Source organism: Passer domesticus, chromosome 5, assembly GCF_036417665.1.
Source record: "Passer domesticus isolate bPasDom1 chromosome 5, bPasDom1.hap1, whole genome shotgun sequence".
NCBI classification, from domain to species: domain Eukaryota; kingdom Metazoa; phylum Chordata; class Aves; order Passeriformes; family Passeridae; genus Passer; species Passer domesticus.
The window spans coordinates 47,791,115-47,815,429 of record NC_087478.1 but is presented as its reverse complement, the minus strand read 5'-3'; the positions used below and the strand labels follow the sequence as shown (position 1 = coordinate 47,815,429).

Sequence of the window (24,315 nt, the reverse complement as noted above, 5' to 3'; positions counted from 1 at the left end):
GACATGGATAATGTCCCCCATGCTGGAAGAAGATAAACTCCAGAGGGCCTAGGTTGGAGGATACCTTCAACACATGAGCAAGCACTTGTGGGTTTTCTCCTTGCAAAACTTGGAGTCTAAGTAAAGGCCAAGAGCAACCTGTCTTGTACAAAACAGTGATACCATCCCACTTGTTTATAAACATAAAAAAAAGTTTTTTAAAGTTTAATTTGTTTTACTGGATCCTGATGTACTGGTAAGAGATCTGGACAGAAATATCAATGCACTGTAAGAACAAGTAACTCTGGCAGTTACTCTGGAAATTAGCAGGGTAGATTGGAAAACCCATTTCACAGCAGAGGCAGAATTCCAACAACAGTTTCAGTTGCTTAACCACTCCAGCAAAGTAGGATCAACCCCATGAATGCACATCCAATGTTCAGTGTCTTGCACAACCTTTACCCTGGAACTAGAAGTGCTGTTGGCAAAACAATCACCTTTACCAAGGGCACCTAAGTATTTGCCACAGATTTCTCATCTGAAAAACATGAGGCCCAGTTTTCATAATCTATTAATGAGACATGAATTGAGCTGTACATCGTTTGACTTTCAAGTGTGAAATACGACACAGAATATGGGGATGTATTCTTCCTCAAGATGCTGCATCAGGAGCACACAGGCTTGCACAGATCCTGCTGCTCCTTCTGAGGCCTGGAGGGCATGGAATGCAGCTTTGCATTTGAGGTACCACTCAAAGTAATGAGTAGTTAGTGGTACCTCAAATACACACAAATTTTAATGAATTCATTTCTTGTACCTTTCTATCTTCAAAAGCCAGGGGAAGGGAGAGAAGGGCCACACCAATCTTAACATAGGGTAGACCTTAGATGAGCTCAGCTGTGACACAAAACTGCATCATTAGTTTATTTCCCAAAAAAATACTGCATTTTAAAATTCAAATTATTAAACAGATAGATAGAAAATGTGTTCATAATCTCCACCACCACCTTCAAATGTACACTTTTCTCCTCCTTTCACCTCCAGTCCTCTCTGCAGTTCAATGCAGGTTCTCCTCTTTCCCCCAACAATAACGTTCTCACAGGACACAATGCCTGCAATGATCTGCATGCACATAATTTAGTGATGAAATATTAACAGTGCACTGCTAAAAACTTACTCAGGCAACACGAGAGAGATCTCAGCCAAGGTCTAAGCCAGATAAATCCTAAGAGAGAAGTATGAGCCCACCACATTTGAGGATCTGATTGAGATTTCTAGCAAGTAGACAGGAGCTGGGAAAATAATAGAATGTTGCACTACATCACTGCGAAGATTTGATGTCTTACTACTCAATTCATTTTATACTTCAAAATAAATACAGACTGCACACTGACACTTGTGTTGCTTATTTCTCAGCTAGGGATCACATCTATGTAATATGAGTTCGCTGTGGATATTCCCAGGATCCACCAACAATGCCTCCCACCAACAATGACCTTTAGGAAGAGGAAGAAAAGAGAGGCTGGGAGCACCATACACTTTTGTTTCTCCAGTTCTCAGGAAGACCCTGAAATTTACCTATTCTTATATTTTCAACCAGCTGGTGACAGCTAGTGCTGCCATTCAGCATTGAGAAAACTCCTAGACATGACAGGTAGCCAAAGCTAAATCACCATGCAGATGTAAAAATAGGTCACAGCAGCAGGAATCATGCCTGGGAACCTGGACTTTTGTTGTAGCTTTTGAGCAGCTCTTCAGTCCTCCAACCCACTCTGGGATATACCACCACCCCTGCTTTTGGCAAGCTGGCTGTCATTGAGCTGTAATTACTGTGAGTTGAAAGCATAAAAATAGCTGCTGCACAGGGTGGAAAACCTATCAGATGATGTCAAGGCGAGTTTTGAGCCCTCCCTTCCCCCCACCTCCCCCCCTCCACTTCCTTTCCTATGTCACTTTCTCATTACCTCACTGTCTCTAATTCTGAAAGTGCTTCTCTCTGCATCTTTCAGCTGTCAAAGTGAACTTTACACAGCAGCCAGAGCCAAATCAACCCCCAGCCCATATATAAACTCTGCCACCCACTCCATTCCTTGGGATTCAGCCAAGATGTCAGTTTGCCTTTCCCTGAAAACACGAAGCACATGAAATCCTCGATCCCTATCTGCAAAACACTGGACCAAGAAGAATCAGTTGAGCCCAAGGAATGCAACTCTGATCTGCATTTGATTAACTCCACAGATAAGCAGTTTCCAACCAGCAATGCAAGTCACCATGGTAAGAGAGGTGTGGAAAGGCAGCAGCAGCAACCCCATCCCCCTCTGCTAACAATGAGTAACTCAGCCCTGCCTCTCTCCCAGGCTCTGCAGACCTGAGGAGCAAAGTGTGCCACAACAAAGCCAAAACTTTTGATTCTCCCACCTCTCCCCTCCCTCAATCAGGAGCTCAGATGTCAGTACTGCAAAGAGACTCCTGAAATATTGCTACAAGGGCTGAAAAGAGGGAAAAGAGAGAGGAAGGGAAGCAAAGATGTTGGTTCACTTATGGATCATGCCTCTCCTCCTTTCTCCCTCCCTCCAGGACCCACTGCACTGAGCAGGCTGGGTGTGATAAAGAGAAGAAAATGGTCCAGAGGTCTGTAACACTCTAGATCATGTGCAAACAAAAGCACTGTGCAGCACATGCTCCTGATACTACTGCATGTGAGGGTGACATCTGTTCAGAAGGCATCACCTATGCAGCCAAAGAAAATGGTGCAACGTTTAAAGACAAGTTGGTTAATTTAGTTGGATTTTCTTCAGAAAACCACTGACAGCAGTTCTGTCAATTCCATGCTCTAAAAAGCTGTACATACACTCAGTGACTACAAAAAGGTGCTGCCCAAGGAGAGATTTTGAGCCCAGAGAAGAAGAAATGGTGAATTTCTCTGACCAAAGCAGTGGAAGGACTGTCCATGACAGAAAACTTCACAGTAAAGGGTAGAACAAAAGCAGAGAGAAGTTTTACAACCAGTTTCCAAACAACTACAGCCCACTGTGCATATAAGCCCAACAAAAACAAGCAAGTAAATTACAAACACATATCCAAGCACATCTTATTTGTTATTTTTACCATTTTGGTTGATAACTTCTGGTTAGATGCAAACACTGTTGCATACCTCTTTATAGTTCAAAGTTACTAGCCCTTCTTCAAGTTACCACCCCGTTGTGAGCCCCCAGAAGTGGTTGTATGAATGCTCTCACTCTGTTCCAGTGCAAAGTTAGAAAGATTAGCTCAAATTACCTTGGCTAAGCCAACGAGCTTCACAGTGAGAGCTCACACATCAAGAACCACATCTCAAACGTGGGGTGAGTATCTCCAGTGCAGGGCCTTAACTGAGAGCTGCTCCAGCTGGAATCACAACAGAATTCTATGTATTCCTTTAGTTCAGCTATTACCCATCTTTATTTTTATAAAAAGTAAAAGAGTCAGAAGTCTCAAGCCAGAGACAGTCACTCAAGGTTCAAGTTAAAATTGTTCTTATCAGCCTTCCTGCCTTACAGTTAATCTGCTAATTCACCCACATGCTCCCCAAATAACTTCAGCTTCTCCAGGGGTAGGCAGATGTGCTCACACAGGTGCAGATGTGCATTTCCCCACCCCCAGCACTGCCCACAAGCAGGAACACTCAAAGGCTGCAGAAATCACACACACAGAATGACACAGAATGCCGAGTTGGAAGGGACCCACAAGAGCATCGAGTCCAACTCTTAAGTGAACAGCACTGACATGTGAGTATACACTGTGACCAGTGGAGAACACTGAGCACAAGACTTTTCAAAACATTTCAAAACATTTCCTCTTACAGATATTCCAGACTTTAATTTAAACCACTATGAACAAGTGAAAACAGCAAAGTCCAAAACATTTGGTTTTGCTCTCAAGAGCAGAAAAACAGAGGAAGTTCTGGCTGCCAGACCAAGAGGGTTAGTGAGCAGGATAGAGTGGAAAAGGAAGCAATTTGAATTTGTCTTAAAACAGTAAATTGGTTTTAGGAGGGAGTAACTGGGAAATGACAGGAGGAAGATACCCTTCCCCTCATGTTAAGGCATGTCTAAGAGTTTGAGAAGTTATGTCACTAATTCCTGTGGTTGGTGAGCAAAAGCTATCCTGCACTTCTCTCTCCCACATCCTTTAAACAAGGCAAGAAAAGGCTTCTTCTCTATGAAACTCTCCTACTTACTGCACTTACTGCACAAGGTTACCTGCAAACACTTGGAAAATGCAGTCTATTTTTAAAGTACCTAAACAAGAGAGGAAACAGCCAGGCTGTATTCTGTGTTCACACACTGCTTGTGGAAGGATTAGCAAACCCTTCATTTACTTCTCAGCTTATACTAGCAGAATTGCTACTAGGTAAACCTTCCTTACAGGACTGACTTTTGGCCAGAAAGCTTCTTCCTTCTCCAGACACACTGGTTACATGGGCAGTAACAACACTGTTGAGGCTTACGGTGACCATTATTCTTGGTTAATCTGATACAGATTGAGATAGGAAATAAAATTTATCTTTATAATGTATACTTCTTGCACTGCCAAAAATCTATACATCACTTCCAACATCAAATGCTCAAACTCCTCCTTCAGTGCTGAAATTCAGCAATTCCCTGGATATATCAGTGCCAATCTCAAGCTCTCATGGTGGCTTCAACAACTGAATTTGTTTCCAGTACAAAAATGTATAGTGTGTTTGAGTATTTGTAATCTATAGCTACAACATAAAATGATCCTGAGACAATGTCAAGGCACACAACCATGACATGGTTAAACTCATGATATGAACACACTGATCCTGGAAAGAACTTCCAGGTCTTGTATGGATTCATCCCCCATCCACACATGCATACCTTTCAGACCTTAAGTGAAACATAAAGCACAAATCTCAAAAAGGGGAGAATTTTAGACTAGATTTGGGATAGTTTTTACCTGGATGCTGCTAAATTACTCAGTTTTGGATTAGCAAGAAAAATATTCTTGTCATGTTATGGTGGAAGAAGTCCTTTAATGCTTTCATGGGATTCACTTGCCTATCACTTTAGGAAGATGCAGTTTTGACAGTACTACCATTCCTTCTCCATAGATTACATTTTTAAGTGAATCCTATGCTGTACCAACCAAACCACAGCTTTACTTTCCTTTATCTAAAGGAAGGGGGGACAAAGATACAGGCCCCTTTGCAAGGAGGATGATTACTTTTAACATAAATTTTATCTCATGTTCAAGATTTCTGGTAATGTCAGCCATGAAAACAAAGAAAAAAGGCAAGTATCTGTGAGGGTGTATCCTCTTCCCAGCAAAACCTGCCAAATATTAGGAGTTTAAATCACCAACTAGCCTAAAAGCATTGGAAATCACATAGCTAAGTGCTTATAACTGTAATGAAAAGTGTGATTTGAACATGATGTTCTGATTCAGACATCAGCTTTTGTTCTGCTTGCCTCCTCCTAAATCTGTAAGTTAACCTGAAACAATATGCAGAGAAGTCTCTTCAGTCACAATTTTCCATTAGCTGCCTCACACCCCTTTAAGATCTTCCCTTCTTGCTTTGGTATAAGTTACCAGAACTTATCAGTCACAACCTCACATTTATGCATTCTAATCAATTCAAATCTATTAAAAAAAACCCAAAACAATTTGGTTGGATAAACTAGGCTAAAACAAGTAGAGAGATTTACATATAACAGAGAGTCTGTGTGTCAGAACTGAAATTAGAAATCCACGTATCCTCCCTTCCTTGGCTACCGAATCTATTTTACGAATCCAGACAAAAGAGAGGGACCATTAAGGTGGGACTGCATAAAAGCAAAGAGGTGGAGGATCTAACTGAACAGACAAACATGCAAAGGGAAAATATATGCTTTTTAGATGGCTGCCAGTTGTTATGATCTGGCAGAACGTGGCTGCTCGCTGCCAGTACACCCAACAGCCGGCTTAACAGAAGTCACTTGTGAACAAACTCTTTAGAACAAAACCAATTTTAACAGAACAGACATTGCCCATATGCTTACTTTTAGCAACTATGCTATAGTAAGGCCAGAACTGACTATGAACTCACAATTCTCTCCTATCAGAAAATATTTTTCCCTGGGCATGACAGCAAATCTGTCTTTAGGTTTCAGCTGCAGTGTGCAGAGACAGACAGGTGTGAGAGGAGAGCAATGGATACTGTCTGCCTGTCTGTCCTGACTCAGTGAGGCTTTGACACTGCCTCCTCAAGACCTCCCAGAGAAGCTGATGAAGTAAGTCTGAGCCTGATGAGGAGACTGAGGTGGACTGCAAACTGACTGCAGCAGCACACGCTGGGGGCTCAGTGGCTGCACAGCAGTTTGGCAGAAAAGGGCCTGGGGATCCCACTGGACACACAGCCATGTGCCCTAGGACAAAGAGGGCTAAGGAAGGCATCCTTGGCTGCACTAGGAGGAATGTCCCCAGCAGACCAAGGGAGGTGATTCTACTCTGCTCAGCCCTGATGAGGCCAGCCCTGGAGTGCTGGCTCAGGCTCTGAGGTCCCCAGTACAGGAGAGCCATGGCCACACTACAGAGCTTATACATCTAAAAACCTGAAGGAATGGTACCCAAAGAGCACAGAGCCAGACTCCTCTCAAATGGTGCCCAGTGACAGGATCAGAGTCAATGGGCACAAACTGGAACACAGGAGGTCCCCTACAATCATCAGGAAAGAATTTCTTTTTTGTGAGTGCAACTGAGCACTGGCACAGGTTGCCCAGAGAGGTTGTGAAGTCTCCATCTATGGAGATATTCAAAAGCCATCTGAACACAGTCCCAGGCAACTGGCTCTAGGGGAACCTGCTTGAGCAGGGGGGCTGGGGAAGACAACATTCCAACTTCAACCATTCTGTGAGAGATCTTTTCCAGGGTCTTGTTTGTCTGTTCATAGATAGATAACAACCTCAGAGTAAAATCAAAGCAAATTCTAACATGGCAAACCTCGTACTGGGGAAATGCTCATATTTTTAATATTCTCCTAAGAATCACTCACTTCTAATTTAATTCTTAATATTTTGAGTCTATCATGCACTGTATATTACTCTTTGTTGGCCAATCTTTTCTCTCTCTTGGACTTACTACCCAGCCACTGCCACCACTTATAGGCTCCATGACCTAGAATTCAGTAGTTTTCTCACCCTGCTTACAATTTCAGAGTTTAAACTGTTTATCTGCTTTCTCAGCTTCACTGTTCAGTACAGAGTTTAAGTGCTATTACCCAAGCCAGATGAAATAATCTGGCATTATGCTCTTATCATTCCTTCTTTTTGAGGACTCTAGGTTTCATAAGAAAGTTCAGTGAGTTAATTAGAGTCACTGATCTACCAGAAAAGTGAGGGAGCTTTAATGGCTTTGTTTTCAAAAGTGAATTAGACTCCTCATAAGTCCAATTGTCCAAGCTAGCTGGGGCTAAGCAGCAGGTGCACTGAGCTGCTCCTGCTGCTGCAAAAGAGGAGTGAAGGAAAGCACAACCCCTTCCACTGGTCACGACAAATCATTGGGACAAATAATTTAAAATGTTTTGTGTTATTTCACCCTTGAGACAAGCTTCTTCATTTTTGTTTCAATTTAGTTTCTTTATTTTAGTTTACCATAAAGATATTGGGTCCCAAGAGACAGAGCTGCCACATTTCTGTTTGGAATATCTTGAAGATAAACATACAGGCATGTGCTGTGTATAGACAGTCAGAGCATGTGAAATAAAATCAACACTCTGTGAGCACATCAGGATTACTCTTTGTACCACAAGCACACTAGACACTTAATTAGCACAAGCACAACAGTTTCATGATATGTCAGATTTATTATGATTATGCTGCAGAAATGTTTGGGATTTCTGAATGTCTTCTTCCCTCTCAGTTAGCGGAGTGCAGTTGCAGCAGGACAGCCAGACATCTGGAAATTCTGCAGAAGTGTTAGAAGAACCCTCATGGTCCAGGATGGGGGAGGAGGCAGAAGGAAAAAGTGGGCAGTCTGGGAAAATAAGACATATACAAGAAGCAGCATCTGCTATTAAATCAACCCCCTGGAAATTAGGTTCCCACCACAATTTAGGCCCCTGGCTCTCCGAAACCAACCGCTGTTACAGGAATAAAACTATGCACAGCCAGCCTCCTGATACAAGTTAGAAGTACTCAAGTACTCGACAATGCCAGAATTATGATCTTAGGACATTTTTCTCCACTAAGTCCTCCCACACTTTTCCGTTTTCTGCTCCTAGTTCTTCTCTCTTCTTCCCCTAAATCAGTTACTCACCATTTTTCACTAAAGAAATTATTTTCCCCCCTGCTAACTCTCCAAATTAGATGCTACTCAAAATTCTAAATCAAGCTCTGCAATCTCCTGTCCCAATTAAATCAAAGAAAAGAGCAGCTCACATAAATAACATTCGCAAGATCCAGTTTTAGCTTCTAGATTTTGCAGCAAAGTTTCCAGTCCTGCTTCAGGGCCAGAAGGTTAAACATTTCTCAATGACGCAGGCTCCCTTAGCAAGAGAGAGATGAGGAAGGGGTCCAAAAAAACCTCATTCTTCCCAGGCACTAAATCAACAACCACAGCAAACAGTGACTGCCTCTCTCCAAGGAAAACTGGGAGGAGTGGAGCAGTCTCTTATTATATGCAGCCACTTTGTCTGTCACCATAATGCAAAAGCCCAGTACAAAGAGAAGAAGAAAAATAATCATAAGAACAACACATTTTTTTAAATCCCAGAATGGATATTGTATGTTGTGCACTATATAGAAATCATAAAAAATTAAACAGCAAACAAACTTTAAATTCTGTAGAGCACTGCAAGTCTGTTTCAAATTGCTGTTCTTTTCTGAACCATTTAAAGTTGCCAATAACTTTCTAGCTTAAACTTAAAAGATGCTTTGACTATTAGATGGGCTGAAATTTTCCTGCCTTAGAGATCACTTTTCATACAGTACATATTCCAGAATCTCATTAATCTCTCAATTTCCAAGGTAAGATTAGCAAGAGTGGTCTTTCCAAAAGGAGTCTACTGATCTGGATCTTGTTCTTACTTATTTAGGGGTAACATGAAATCAGCAAAGGTATACTGAAAAGTTTTCTGTTTATTTCAGTTTTTAGTGAAAGAACATTGAAGGCTCTAAGCTTAGGGAATGTTTTGCAGTGAGTCAAGCTCAAGGTACTTTCTGAACCAAATGTTTTGCAAGTTGCAGTTTTTCATCAGTGGTACCTCAGTGTCACATGGTAACTTTAATAAATCAAAAACACTCAATATATTTTTAAAAGACATATATTTGCGTTGACATCAGTGAACACAAAGTCCAAATCTCAAATATTGAAAAACACAGACAAGGAACAAGAGCTTCAACCAGAGTATCTCCAGCAAAATTTTAAAAAAAAGAAAAAAAAAATCTCTTCAAGGTCACTCAGACTGATCAAGCCTGCTTGTGCTTCACTGGAAGCTGTAACTTCTTCATTTGGAATATACTCTTTTTTGAGGAAAAACAATCGGGGCAAAGAAAATGGAAGACTACAAAGAACTACAAATACATTTCTCAACCTACTTTTCACATGGGTTAATTAAATAGGTTCATATCCTGTTGGGGATCCAATGCTGTGCACAATGCCTGGGAAGCATCATTAACACTACGCAGAAGATCTGATTTAAAATAAGCATCACTACAGAAAGATACAAAAAAAACATTAAGCAGGTCACATTAGCAGATACTATTTTAGCACTTGCCTACTTTAAGAATATCGTAAGTAGATGGAGCTTCTTCTAGGGAGAATATTTTGCCTGCATTAAGGTTTGCATCAGTTTAACTACGAGGAGTTATTTGCACTGAAAGCCACTGACGCATTTAATATTGAAAATGAGAAGACTTAACCAAAGAGAGAAATTCTAGGACAGCTGTCCAGCACGAGTGAGAAATCTAACACTTTTCAAAGCAGTGCTCAATAACTTTTTGTAGGAGACTATATGACAGGATTACTTGCAGCAGTAGAGGAGGGGGCTCTGCAACCCCAAAGAGTAATTCCAGTTCCATTGCTTCATGACTCTTACCTCCCTAAACTATTGCTACATTAGACAGCATTCTTAAACCACACTAAGGTTAATCACAAAAGGGAGCTGTGCCAATGTAATCAAACCAGTTTTCTATATTGATTTTGATAGTCAAAGTCTCCTGACAAAGAAACTGAGGGGTAAGGGGGGCAATATTTCTTCTATTAAGGCAAAGATTCTGGTTTCACCCCCATAAAGGAGGGCTCTTGCTTCCTTAGCCACAAATAAAAAACCAGACCAACTCACGACAACCAGCTGAGGTTTCTCCATTTAAAAAGACAATTTGAAGAAATGTCAGTCTCTCCTTGGAAGAGCCCTAAGGTCAGAACAGCAGAGGGTGCTGTAAGTCTGAACTGAGGTGCAGCAAGGAGAATCCAGATGCAACATGAAGCTGTAGGTTACTTCAGATTTTGGGGTGGGATTTTTGAAATTTTTTCTTGTTTGGTTTGGTTTTGGAAGCATTTTTGTGGTGTAGGAGTCATTTGAGACTGGTAAAAGCAGACAGTAAACAGGTTACTACAAAAATTTATTTACAGTAGCTTCCACATAACATCAAACAATAACATCAGAGACATTCCCAAAACCTCAAGAGTTACCTCTAATCCCTACCACTGAAGCAGCTCTGGAAACACATTAGAACATTAGGGATTGATTCACATTGATGCTTAGACACAAAAAAATTGTAGTTTAATATCTACAATCAAAATGTAGACTGGACTTGGATCCCATTATTTTAAAAAATCCTGATAAACACTAATGCAAATTTCTGCTATCACACAAGCATGGAAACTTGAGCACTTTGTTAAACATTAATCATCTCTAAAATCTGGAAAACACTGGATAGCAAGGAGTCACCAGGTAACTGGGAGACAGAACGGATGTGTGTCTGCAGTGTACCCCTTTAGGCAAAGAATGTGGTGTAATCATCATACCAGTTTAGAGAGACACAGCACAGCACACGCTCAGATATTAACCCAGAACCTAAATCAGTGGCAGGCCACGAAGATGACTGCCTGAGCCACAAAAATAAAAATTATCAGTCTGAGCCTAGATACATAATCAATAATAATTCTTATACAAGTGTGCCTAAAGACCCCAAATAAGAACCTAATTAAAGTAATCCTTTTTCACTTCTTTTTTCCAATGCATTTGAACTATGTTCCTAAAGAAAAGTTGATTCATATTCATCATGTGAGTGGGTAACTCACAGAGTATGATGACAACAACTAAACAGGGCCCATTATACATAATGCATTAATTTCACAGAAAGGAAGATTCTGTTTTGATTACAGTTACAACATATAAAAGCTGACATGACTTTACATGCATTTTAAATGTTTGTTTTGTTTTTAATAACAATTGATGAATGATACCAAAAATTGCAGTATGATGATGACAGTCTTACTGTGTACACTGGAAACTGGTTAAAATGCACACACACACCCCTAAAGTTAATTCTCAGAAGCTGGATTTTAAAGCAAGCTGGAGCCACAAGAAGGCTTATGAGACAAAGCAATCAGTGAATAATCATTTTGTGTCTACCACATCTTTACTGTTTTAGAACAAGTGCAGCCTGTCTGTGTCCCCCTGCAAGTTAATCTTAGTACACAGAAGGGATAAGGGCAAAAAGCTGCCTGAATGGTTGTTTTCCTACTCTCTCTTTTTTAACCTATAGGGCAACACTTGCTGCATAAAAAGAATAAACAGAGTACTCTCAAAGCAGATGTAGTAAAAAAATATTATTTTCAAAAGGTGATTTAATGCTTCAACAAATACTTACTACAGGGTTAAAGAGAGTTCCAGAAGTTTCTTAAGGTTGTCAGTACAAATAGGTACTACTCAACTGAATTATTTTAATGAGTACTCTTTATTGTAGACTGTCATTCTTGACAAAAAAAAATAGAAAAAAGAAAAACATCCTTTATATATATTTAATTTCAGTACAATTCTTTAACTCTGGCTAACACAATCACACTGTGATTTGCTTACTCAATAGTTAATCACAGGGATAAAAGGTAGCAAAAGGTTATGTTCAGATCTTTCATGAATGGAATAACTCACTAATGTGCAGCTTACAGCTGTGCACTCCTCTTTCCACATCTTATAACAGCCAACCCAGAACTTTGTAGCTCCAGCACAAAAATTTCCATATTTAAAGCTGACTTCAGGAACATCCCATTTGCTGCTTCGGAAAGAATTCCCACTGCATGATGACGATGAGGCTCACATAGCTTTGTTCAGTCTTTGAATCACATGCAGGATTCTGGTTAAAAGCCAGAGAAGAGTCATTTTATCACTACTCAGAATATACACACCCGGGGAGCTGCACCAGTAACCGGGGAACTCTTTACACTTCCCAGGAACTTGCTACCTAGATACAAAAGGTTACATTTCCAAATGCCATCAATTCCAAACAGAAATCAAAAGTGCTATTTTTAAAGTAGTGATGCTGCAAACTATAGAGCCAGGAATGTTCTCCCCTCAGCTCCACCCTCCACCCAAAACCAAAATCCCAATTGTGTTGACTCAAGAGCTCACTGCAATCTTGAAATTCCAAGTTGGAGGGAGGGAGGAAGAAAAGAGAAGAAAAATAAAAGTTCTACTACTCAAACAAAATTAAATGCAAAAAACCTCACAACTACAAAACTCTCTCATTAGAAAATGAAAACAACAGCAAGGAAAAAAAAATCCATGTAACTGATGCTTGAAAAAGACAAGATGAAGTTAGAAAGCATTTTACTGCATCAAGTAAAGGTCATTCCTCATGTACTAAAAGCCAATACTGAATTTCAAATCTATTTAAAACAGGAATGAGAACACCAACCACAAACTGCAGCTCTGACATTTGCCACTCCTGAAAGAGCTGAGGAGGGGGACATATCCCTTCTAAGAATAATGCACAGATATGCTGTCTGTCCCCTTTCTTCCCTTTAAAAGCAGTTTAGCAGCTGACATCCCTAAAGCACTTCAACTTAAATCCTGTAAAGAGGGAAGAAAAAGAGCCTGGGAGTTGTGTTTTGAAAGAAAGAATTAAGGGATCAGCACTGATTTTTCCTAAATTGAATTTGATATATCCCTAATCTGCTAAAGTAGCTCAAAAATCCAACTTTTCCCCAGAAAATGAGGGAAGTTTTGCATTTGATTTAAAATAACACTAATTTTTAGCTGAAAGAATTGTTTCTTTTTCAGAACCAGCTGGATACAAAGCAAATTAGACCACAGAAGTCAAGTTTTATCCACTACAGAGAACTAAATTATTTCTGTGCTCATTTACAGTGCTCACTTCAAAACAGCTCTTCTTTTGTTCTCTAAGCATGCATGGAAAAAAACCCTCTTGTTCATTTAAACCAAACTTCTGACAGTTTAGAACCACCTGCTTCTGGGTTTGCATACCTGTCTTGATATCTAATAGACTTTAAGATTTTTTTTCAGCAGGTCAACAGAACAAACATATCAAAATCCAAAGATGCTATTCAATAGACTACCCTACACTGAACAATCTTAATTTTTTTTTTCAGTATACTCACAGAAAGAAGATTAAAATAGGACAATTGTTAACATTCAATATATACCAAGACAGTGCAAACAACGTTGTTGTGCACTGAAACAAATCAAAGCTACCCAGAACAGTAAACAAAGGTTTTAAGTAGAGCAAAACCATAAGGAAATAGAATTCATTAACAGAAGTAGCCATTTGTCCAAGTGCTAACATCCATTAATTCTGGCAATGCACTGTTAGACTCCACATGACCCTAAAGGCCATAACTCTTCTCCATCCATGCAAAACATTGGCAAAAAACAACATGAAATGTAGGGTTTCTCTCTGGCTGGTTGCACCTCTGCATGTGCACTGCATGCACACCTCTGCCCAGACACCTGCTAGAAGCCATAAAAAGGAATTTGTGACAAAACCAAATAAAATAAAAAAGAAAGTGAAAGTATATTTGAAAGTTTGTATTTGTTATTTAAACACAGAACCTGCATATAGAGGCCAGCAGCACACCCAAGACTCCTGAGGTTTCCCCCAGTTCCATGAGTCCCTCATATGGCTGTTCAAAAATATTTAAGTGTTATTAAATTGTAGATTGTGTCCAGAAAAAAAGTCCAAATGATTCTAGCACTCTTGCTTCTCCACTAAAAAATAAAGGAAAAGAAAACATAATATTCATTGCTCATTCCTTTAGGGGCCAGTCTGTTACAAAGCCAGGTACCAACAAAAACTATTTAGTCCATATCCGGACTGAAAAGTGACCAACAGCAAAAGAATTTGCAAGATCTCTATATGGGATCATTAGATAATGAAACAAATAACAAAAAGTTTTCAGGGGAACAAAAAAAGAGGCTACATGGGGAGATGGGGTTGAAGTATATAATGGGAAGGAAACAGCAAGCTTTTGGAATCAGCAAATAAATATAAAGAAAACAAATGATTCAGATGCTGAAAGAGTCAAGGCAGCAAAAAAGACCAAGTGACTCTTGGAGAAAAAAAACACTAAAGAGAAAGTTCCCACTGCTAAGGGCTTGGTACAGATCACACATCAGCTTCATTGTCAGCAGAATGAAAACACACAAACTGGCACAGGGCTGGTTCCAAAACTACACACTGGAAATTGAATGAGGAATTTCACCCCACTGTGTATGTCTGCTTTTTGAATTATTAGATCAGTACCAACAGTTCTTTAAATAAGTTTAGTAGTCCGATGAGATGTCAAATAGAGTGGTTACATTTTTGGTCTTATTTTTGCCTTTTTTTTTTTTCTGGGTCTACTGCTTTTTTGGAATGTCTTTTCAGCTTGATTTTCACTTTTACTTTTTCTCTCCTCCGCTGTCACCACCTGCATTGTTTTTTTACGCCTACTTTTTTTCAGTTTGACAGGCATTTTTAACTTTTCTCTGGTTAATACAATATGCACCTCACTGTTCATGTTGCTCTTGCTTCAGTTATTCTTTGTTGTGAAGAAACAGTCTCTCTCTGCTTAAACTATTCTGCTCCCAGAAGAGTAAAGTTGTAATGTCCCCCTCAGCTCTTTCTCTAAAACATTAAGAATGTTTTCTCATCTTTAGCATCAAAGGAGTTGCTTTTCACGTGCCCACCAACATGGAATACAGACAGTATGTCCTGGGTCAGCAATGGCTTCAGCTACTCCTGCTTCTTGAGTGGACTCCCATCAACACCCAAGCAGAAAATAAGCACTCGTGACCTGTGGTCTTGAAGAACTTTTGGTCTGTGGAGTGCAAGCTGTGTAAATCTACCAGGATAATTTATTTACCCAGTTTAGACCATGATTCTCCTATTTCTTCAGTTTGGAAACTTTGAGTAGTTGACTGGGACAACTGTTTCCATTTTCCATTTTTCCAGTAGGGCTTCTGGAGATGAACATCAGGATAAAGAAGATTTGAGAAGTTAAGTCTTTCCTCAGCTAAGTAATCTTCCTCATTCTAGCTCTCAAGAGACAGGAGATCCAATTTCAGCCTCTGAAATCTCAAATAGTTTGCCCAACACAGCCACCTCGCTAAGCCAAACAAGAGCAGAGACCAACAACATCTGAAGTCTCTAAATATTACAACTGAACAAATTTGCCTCGTCATCAAGTAGCTGTTTTCCTTATCTAGAAACTTGTAATACACTTCCATTATTCAACACAGATTTTTAAAACTTATAATGTTCCTGTTGCCACACTCCATTTCCCCACCAGTCTTGTGAATCCATTTATGTAAACATTCACCTGCTTCTTGCTTAAGATTTTTCCAGCAGTGCTTGATCCAGAAGAGAAGAGAGTGGCTGCTGATGGAAGAGGTGCAATAAATCTGTATCCCTCATTAAGGTAAGCTAAGCTTGCCAGGAAATTGCCTCAGTGTTACAGAACACCACTGCATAATCTAGGACTAGGGTTAGGGGACTTCAGCAAAAGCCCCATACAAGTACTCTTTAGCAGGAGAAACTCTCACCCTCAGAATTAAATGAAAGTCTCAGGAGTTACCATAATTTGGAAGAGACAAGAAACGCAGTCACACAAAGTTTTGACAAAAAGCAATACTAATATGAAGGCAGTTTTCCTAATTTTAACAAGCGTTACTTAATTATGTCACCTTCCTGAGAATACAATGCACAAATTCAGTTACAAGAACACTGAAATATAAATTTCATGGCTGTTCTTTGTTTGGTTTTTTTTTTTGGGGGGGGGGGGGTGGGTGTGAATTTTAAAACTTATTAGAAGTAAAGCATGTTAAAGTCAACAGCTGTTTTCAGGCCTTCACATAAGAGCTTTCTTCCCAACAAAACCAGACAAGGTACTATCCTGCCATATGCATCCTCTTCAATACCAAACACCTTGTTAGTGTCTAACCCTACCTCCAAAAGTCACAGACTGCTGGAGTCCAACTAGAGGAATGATGCATTATGTACAAACCCTCTTCTGAATTGAGACAAACACTATATAAGATCTACGCCTGCCTTTCCTATCTACAACAAGAGATACAAAAAAACCCATACTTTGGTTCTCTAAACAACAAAGAATATGTCAGGACTGTAAAATAAAGGTCAAACAGGATCTTTAGAGACATAAAAAACCTTCACAGATATATAGATATTTTAAAAACACATAGAATTAAGTTAGGGAAACTAACATGGTCAATTCAGGAAAAAAAACCCTAAAAAACAAAACAAACCAAAAATAACCAAACAAAACCCAGCAATTTTGGGGGGGGAAATTAAATAAGAAATTATTGTTTTGGTTGTCTCTTTCCCAGTCACTATTCAAGGAAATAAAAAAGTATTTGACTTTCAGGAACAAGTTTGTCTTCACACTTTTGGCATTACCTATGTGCTGCTTTCCAGACAATGCTGCCCAAGAGATTAAGAGTGCACAAACCCCAGCTCCTAGGCTACTACAAGCTTGTGGTCAAATCTTACCAAGGTTACAGTCTCTGTTCCCATCCACAGAGCAAAGGACATTCATATCTATATATATGTATTTATTTTCATGACTACATCATGTCCTAGAGCCTCAGATAAGAACACCCTACAGAAGTATCTCATGCTCCCACTGACAGATAATTCTCATTTGAGCATGGCATACATGTGAGAAATGCAACCCTGTACCTATCTAAGGGGTAAGCACAGCATCACAGAAGGCCACAGTGCTTACCAATGAATCATGTAAACAAAATACCACTGCCATTCTCAAGGAAACAGACTTTCAAGACATAAAACAAATATTAGAAAGTTTCTAATACAAGTTTTTCCTAAACTACACAATTTTAAATCTCTCCAAAGTATCAAGAATATGTTTAATCAGAAAATAATTAACAGTAAAAACACATAAATCAGTGAAAAGCTAAATGGAGGAACAAGTCCTTAGAACAAGTCTTAGCTTTGATTGGAGCTTTGTCATTTTCATAAGCCACATAAATTTAACACTGGAGACCAACAAGGGAAGAAGAGAGATAATTTTGTCTCTGATGAAGCTCTAAATTGAACAGTACTCAACATCCAAAAAGTACCCATCTGCAACCTGCACATGAAACCACCACAGTTCTCTAATTTGTCTTTATCTGAAGTCACACAGCCTCCTGGCACTTCCTATATAGTTCAGCAACCATGATTCACTAGCAAAAATTAACCACAGGATATGTTTGGAGTGGTACCTGATTGGAGTGTTGTCATCTGCATTTCTGGTTCCAGCAATGTCATTTGATTCTTTTCTCAACAGCTACAAGCCCTTAAAGACTTCTCTTTATATAGGCATGGATATGTTAAAGAAAAAAAGTAATCCAACAGGACCTCTCAACTTTAATCTCATTCAAGACTTGCAAGACATTCTCATCCTTATATCAGAAAACTGTGCCTAGTGAGAAAAGTCGAGTCTTTCAATATGCAGTCCTCTGCTTATTCACTACAGGCAAGTTGGAACAGCCCAAGATCAAATTACTGCGAGGAGAAAAATGAATACTCCAAGGGAGAGCAAGATGTGAAGTTTGCAGAAGTAAGGTCTGCCCCTTGATGCTCTGTAAGCTGAAGGGAGGGGGAGGATGGGGTCAGAGACACTGGAACTGGCAGTTTTCCCCCTTTTATAAGAGCAGGATGACGTCTTGGGTAGACTTGCAATCCCCTAAGGGGCTCTGCTGATGAGGCAATTTCGTTCCAAGGACAAGGAGACCTAGTGTTAACATAAACATGCAGATATCCTCAGCTTTGAAACAACATGGCCAAAGACATATACATCCTGCTGAGAGATCAGTCACTTTTCTTCACTCCTTTTTGTCAATAACTAAACTACTCCCTAACCAACTCCCCTTGCTGATCACTAAACCTGAGCTACTCTAACAGATGGTAGTGTCTGCTTCTTAAAAACAAAAAAACCTGCCTTTTGTCATTCAGACTTTTCCCACTGTGGATCACTCCCTCCATCTAACCAGGCTAGGGGTTAAAAAAATTCAGTCTTGTTTCCCACATCCACATGATCAGTTTCAGATTATTTGGGATAGTGGACAAAAATTTTACAGCCAAGTATTTATTGAGTAAAAGATAAAAATAGAATTAAGTCTTTCTTCACTAGATGATTCTAGCTCCCAACAGAAAGGAAATTCAGTCTTGGTCTCTAAAGAGTCTCAAGTAATTTGCCCAACAGATAATTTAATTATCTTAACAAACTAATTCCAACACTTCTGTCCCCAGAGCATTATTCCCTTATTCCCCATCTTTCCACAAGGCTCATCATCATTTCTCTTTAGGTCATCTAAGTAAGTAACTGCATATATTTGTACCAAGCCCTAAAATATATTGAGCTGTGCACATCTAAGACACAGACAAATTTTTAGATTTTAAATCCCTTTTCAGCAAATCAGAATCTCTGTCCTGCCACAACAGTATGCATAAAAATGAGTAGCTAGGTGTACAAAACTGGTGAAGCCCTATTTTCTGACCCCTCTAAGTAACTTCAGGACCTCTCTACCACTAAGATACAAGAACTCCCTGGAAGCTGCTCGGCTGCTGAGGGAAGAGCATGGAAGGTTTTAGCAGTGTATCTTCCTTCCCACACACAAACACACCTGGAGCTTTAAAGGAGACAGGAAAAACTCATTTAGCAGCTTTAAACAATGCAGGAAAATCCTTTAAAGTGATGATATTGTAGTATGTATCTGGTTTTCACACTCTGTACATCAGCAGTGTGTTGTAAAAGGACAAAAATCAGCTTATTTGGGCTTCTGTAGTACTCAAATGCCACCTTTGCAGTCCTACATCTGCAGCCAGAGCAGGCAAAAAGCTGTTCCTTCTTGCCATGCAATCTTCATGAAAAGGAACTGCAGCAGTGCACTGTATCCTGAGCATTCAGAGACACCAGTGACAGAAATAACTCGCTTTGTACCACCTACTCTGAATATTCATGTGCATCGTAAATAAAGGAAACACCTATATTTAGCAGAAGGTATGCTTGTTTTTGTTGTGATATATGGAAATATAAGAGGAAGCAGTATGACCCAAGTGGAAAGGAAATCTTTCCTACGGTTTCCAGGAATACCAATTAACTCTCTGAAGTATGCACGTGTGCACTGTCGGTGACCACGAAGAGACAGAAAAAAATTAAAGCATTAAGCAGGATGTTGCTCATTTCACCTGCAAGGAAGATGAAGACTTCACTACCAGATGTATTCCAACACATTCCTTCATTGTACTTTGTGGCAATGTATTGATCATGGCAGGGGCAGAGCTACAGTTCCAGAAGTGGCTGATAGTATTCCAATAAAAATGAGTTATAGAAAGCCACAGAAGCAGCAAAGGTCCCAAAGCTAGGATTCAGCTGGCTAAGCACTAACAGCAACTGACTATTGTGAACCAGTGCAATCTTTCCTCCATGGAGCAGCCTCTCTCTGTTTAAGTAGAACACATTGAGAATCCTGCTGAATGGCATTCTCCCTTTAAAGAGCCAGGCTTCCTTTCTCCATTACTGCCCTTAACACTCAAAACAGCAAAACCAGCAACAGAAGTCCTTACACAGACAAAACAGATCTGCCCAGATCTGGGCCTGACTTGTTTAGCAAGTAGTTTAAATTAATGAAAAAGGAATGTTTTTCAAACAGCTATCAAATTGGATGTCTAAAGTTTATCCAGCAGCACTTAACCCTGAAACTTCAAAGGCAAAGTTTCTGAAGTAAGAGAGAAACTAGAAAGGAAACACAGAAGGGAGAGTAATATTATGAGCCAGTGATTGTAGAAGGGTGTTAGTCTTGTTACCTTGGTAAGGAACAAAAACTTTTTTAAGAGCTGATTTATTAAAGCCACTATGTTAAAGCTGCCTTTGGCAGTATTCTTTCCAGCTCAACTATTCCCCCATCACTATTTGAAAGTTTGTTTAAAATATTTCAAGGAGATTACCCCTCCTCAGTTGTTTGGTAGCTCCCATCAGTAACAGGCCAGTCATTTCTGTCATGCTCTGGATCTCATAGCTCTATCAGAAACTTTCAGACAGCATGCTAAATTTATAGTCTCCTGGGAACACAAAGTCTCGTAACACAAATCTATCCAAGATAGACTGGTTGTTTTTGTTCTAACAGCCATTCCCCTTACTCTCACACAAGAGAAAACAGCAAGCCTCACTGGAATGTGTGTGAAGGACAGATCAGAAAAAGCTGTATATTTCCTGTCTTGGTCCTTTTGCTACAATGCAGACTTAATCTTCTTCATATCTAAGTTCTGGATGAGGCAGTAACCACCACTTGGTAATTAAATGTAACTATGAGTCTCCAGAAGGCAGATATAGACTAGGAAAAAAAAAAACACAAAAAACCAACAAACCAAAAACAAACAAAAACCCCCACCAGACCTCAAAAATTGAGAAAATTTCAGAACGCTCTCATCTCTTTAAAGCCCTTTCTCAGGAAAAAATACCATCCTTGTTTATAAGTAATCATGACTAGCTTCTCAAATGAGTTAATGAGTCACACAATTTACTATCTTAAATGACAGTTTATGACATGATTTTAAGAAAACATTTTTGTTTTTAAAGTCAGAATAACAGGAAGACAATAATAAAATTTGCAAACCCCTTATAATAAGTTATATTTGAAATATTTGAATCTAACTGTATTCAGTGTAATGACAATTCAAAATGGGAAAGGGATAGCAGCAGTGGGAGATAGGAATGTATAGCCTTATAACAGAATTACAGGAGCAAATCACCTACACAATTACTTAAAATAAAATAAGGTGCCCTAATACTCATGTATTTTAATAGTAAATGGGCATAAGAACACAAGCACTAAATGAAGTCTTTAGAACCATTTTAAAAGCTCAGCTCTGCAATTTCGGAGTATAATCACCAATAACTTACATAGCAACTATTTATCCCATGCTTTGTACAGCACTAACAGGAGTATCTTCCCATACCTAAAGCACATACCTTTTGTATGACTTGAGTCATACCGAAATTCCACACATTCCAACTAGAATCTCTTCCCCTAACACATGTGGTACTTTGTAGAAGGCAAGCATCCCAGATCAAGTAAACCTGCAAGCTGGTGCAAGTTCCCTCCAAACCAGTAACCATAAAATGCAACAGTTCACTGGAAAGAATGTTACCTCATCTCAAACACCCCCACAGTGAGAAGAAACCAGGAGTGTCCCACGATTCTAACACAATGCTTTTCATAACCCCTGGACAAAGACAACTATGAACACATCTGGGGAAAACAGGTCAAGAGAGAAGGTCAATAAATTACTAGAGCAATTATTGTAATTTTAAATGAAAGTTAAGGAGAAGAAGACTTTGTTTTTTAGAAATTATCAAACTACCTAAGATATGTATATTTATCACCTGGGGTTTTTCTTTTCTTTTTTCTTTTTTTTTGGGGGGGTTTTTTTTGGGGTTTTTTGTAAATGCATTTATGGGGACCTGCTCTAACCCTGCCCTAAGGGCTGGGATAAGTTATCTTAGCATCTTAATACAGGTGACTGACAAAAATCAAGATATACTGAAGAGCTTCAGATGACTCCATAATGGCCTTTTTCTGGCTTGTGTGGCAACAAATAAGTCAGTCACAGGCAATCTCTCATAGTTAAAGAAAGTTAAGGCCTTAATGAACATGGGTAGAAAAGGGGAAGGAATGTAAATCTGAGGTAGAAAACTCACCCTGAAGCTCAAATTAAATAACTATACTTTAAATGTCCCATTGAGATTTATGTCTGAACAGAACATAATAACTGTGTCAAAATAGTTTACTAACACCTTACCACATAAGGTTTCCTTCCACCAAAGTGACAAAAAATTGTTTCCTAGCTATCTGTTCAAATGCTTCATACTGGAATTCTATATCCTTAATATCTTTTATTGCATTTTAATTGTGTAACTTAACAGCTGTCCAGTCAAATTGGTCTTTACACCCATGTGTCCAGGTATACCTATACTTCCAGGAAAACATGTAGCTGTGATAAGGGAGAATACGAAGAGAAGTCTGGATCTGAAACAAACCAAAACCAACAAGAAAACCTCCAGAAACTGCTTCTGGTTGCTCTTCAGTTCTAAGAGAAGGAAAAAAAAATTAAAAAGGAATCTGCTGTCCTAGGGCATATGGCAGCATGTGTACACAGGACTGCCATCCCAGTTTTCCCATGGGATACATAATTCCATGATGCTTCACAAGCCAAAGACATTTCTATTTTAAGTCAGCTAATAGTTTATGTTCCAGAACTACAGTCTGTCGCAACACACACAGTACAAACCCGTGTAATGCTTTTCTACAGATACCTACAGATAAGCCAAGTCTGTTTAGCAAAAGCTACAGAAAGAGTTAATCTGTTAGAAACTCTCAGCATAAGTAGTTAGCTCAGCTGTGAGTCAGCAGTGCCTGTCTGGAACTGCAAACAGGAGACCCTTTGACACAGATAGGCAGCTTCCAGCAAGTCTCTTACCATCTCCTCCCCTCCCACTGCCACTCAGCTTGAATCTTCCTCATACCTTGAATTTGGCAAGTTGTCACAGCAGCAGTTTCACTGCACAAGATACGTTCTACAACCACTTTGGATTGCTCAAATGTTTAAGCAGATTGCCATCTCAACTGGCAGATCATCTGTGAACTTTTTTTAACATCTTTGAAACCGAGGAGGACAACAACAACAAAGATATACACCATATTTAAGAAAGGAGATTTAACAAGCTCAACAGCTTTCAACAGCTGTGCAACCTCCACCCCAAGATAACTGAGAAGTTCCCATTTGAAGGAAAACATTTATTAACTCAAAATGCATCGGCTAAATTTCTTAACAGCTCACTAAATTTCTTAGCAGCCCACTAAACCAAGTGTTCTTTTATGCTGTGACAGTTTGCAAATAACCTTATTTCAACAGCACTTTTCATTCCCATAATATTTTAATGAATGTACACAACACATAACAAAATACTGCAGCCTAGGACAAGAGAGCTTTGTGTACCTCCAAAGATAAGGAATATTCAGATAATCTAGCTCAGGGACTTTGGACTTTATGCCTCGCCTGAAAAACTGCCCCTCCAGCAGTAAAATTCCCACAATTGTGCTTAGTCCTGATAAAGAATCAGCTCTGAAGAGGCCCACCTAATGAGTCATTTCCGGGAATATCCTAATTTTCTTTGGCAAAAGATATGGGCAGAGATGTTCCTTTTCAAAAAGGAACTTAAAAAGTACAACTCTATTTTACCTGTTCCAGTCAAGCAGATTTGCAGCCCACAATGATACTGCTTCAAAGCTCAGTCCATAAAAATAACATTACTCGGATAGAAGAAAACCATCTATTTATGTTAAATATTCCCAAAACACCAATTTTTAAACTTATCCAAATAACTGAATCCTGTACAAACTTTTGTTCCTGTGCAAGAATATCCTTTCCTCTGACTATAACAATACCATTCGAAGTGCTGCCACAAGTTTCATTTTTCTGAAAGGTACTCTTATCTGTTCCCAGCACTAGTATCCTTTTCCCTGTGGCATCAAAAATAAACTGCTTCCTCCCACTCCAGGATCCTTGATCATTATGATCTCTTACTGGCTAAGAGAAGAACCCAGTTTCCAGACAAATCACAATGTCACCTTCATGTCACCAGCTGTCAGGTGCTGGAAACAAAGGCTCATATGCTTTTCCCATGTTCCAGCTCTCTATCAGTTTCACTGCTATCTTGATTAAATACCACTTGAATTCTCTCCTTGCTTTCATAACCATAAAATGCCCAAGTCTACCACTAGTTGAGATATGCTGAGATCACAGTCTACCTTGCTGACTGACATTCCAA

The 24,315-nt window shown here is 39.4% G+C and overlaps 1 protein-coding gene across 2 annotated transcripts in view; it reads right to left on the bottom strand.

Moving 5' to 3' along the window:
* The window catches only part of MRTFA (myocardin related transcription factor A), a 76,592-nt gene that overhangs the window by 50,882 nt on the left and 1,395 nt on the right, over positions 1-24,315 (bottom strand). Inside the window, exon 1 of one of the 2 annotated variants that reach the window (XM_064420157.1) lies at positions 17,705-17,855. The exons of the other annotated variant lie outside the window; for it this stretch is intronic. Coding sequence (XP_064276227.1) covers positions 17,705-17,750 — 46 coding nt within the window. The 5' untranslated portion in view covers positions 17,751-17,855. Of the gene's footprint in view, positions 1-17,704; positions 17,856-24,315 lie in introns of those variants that run through there. 2 annotated transcript variants of the gene reach the window in all.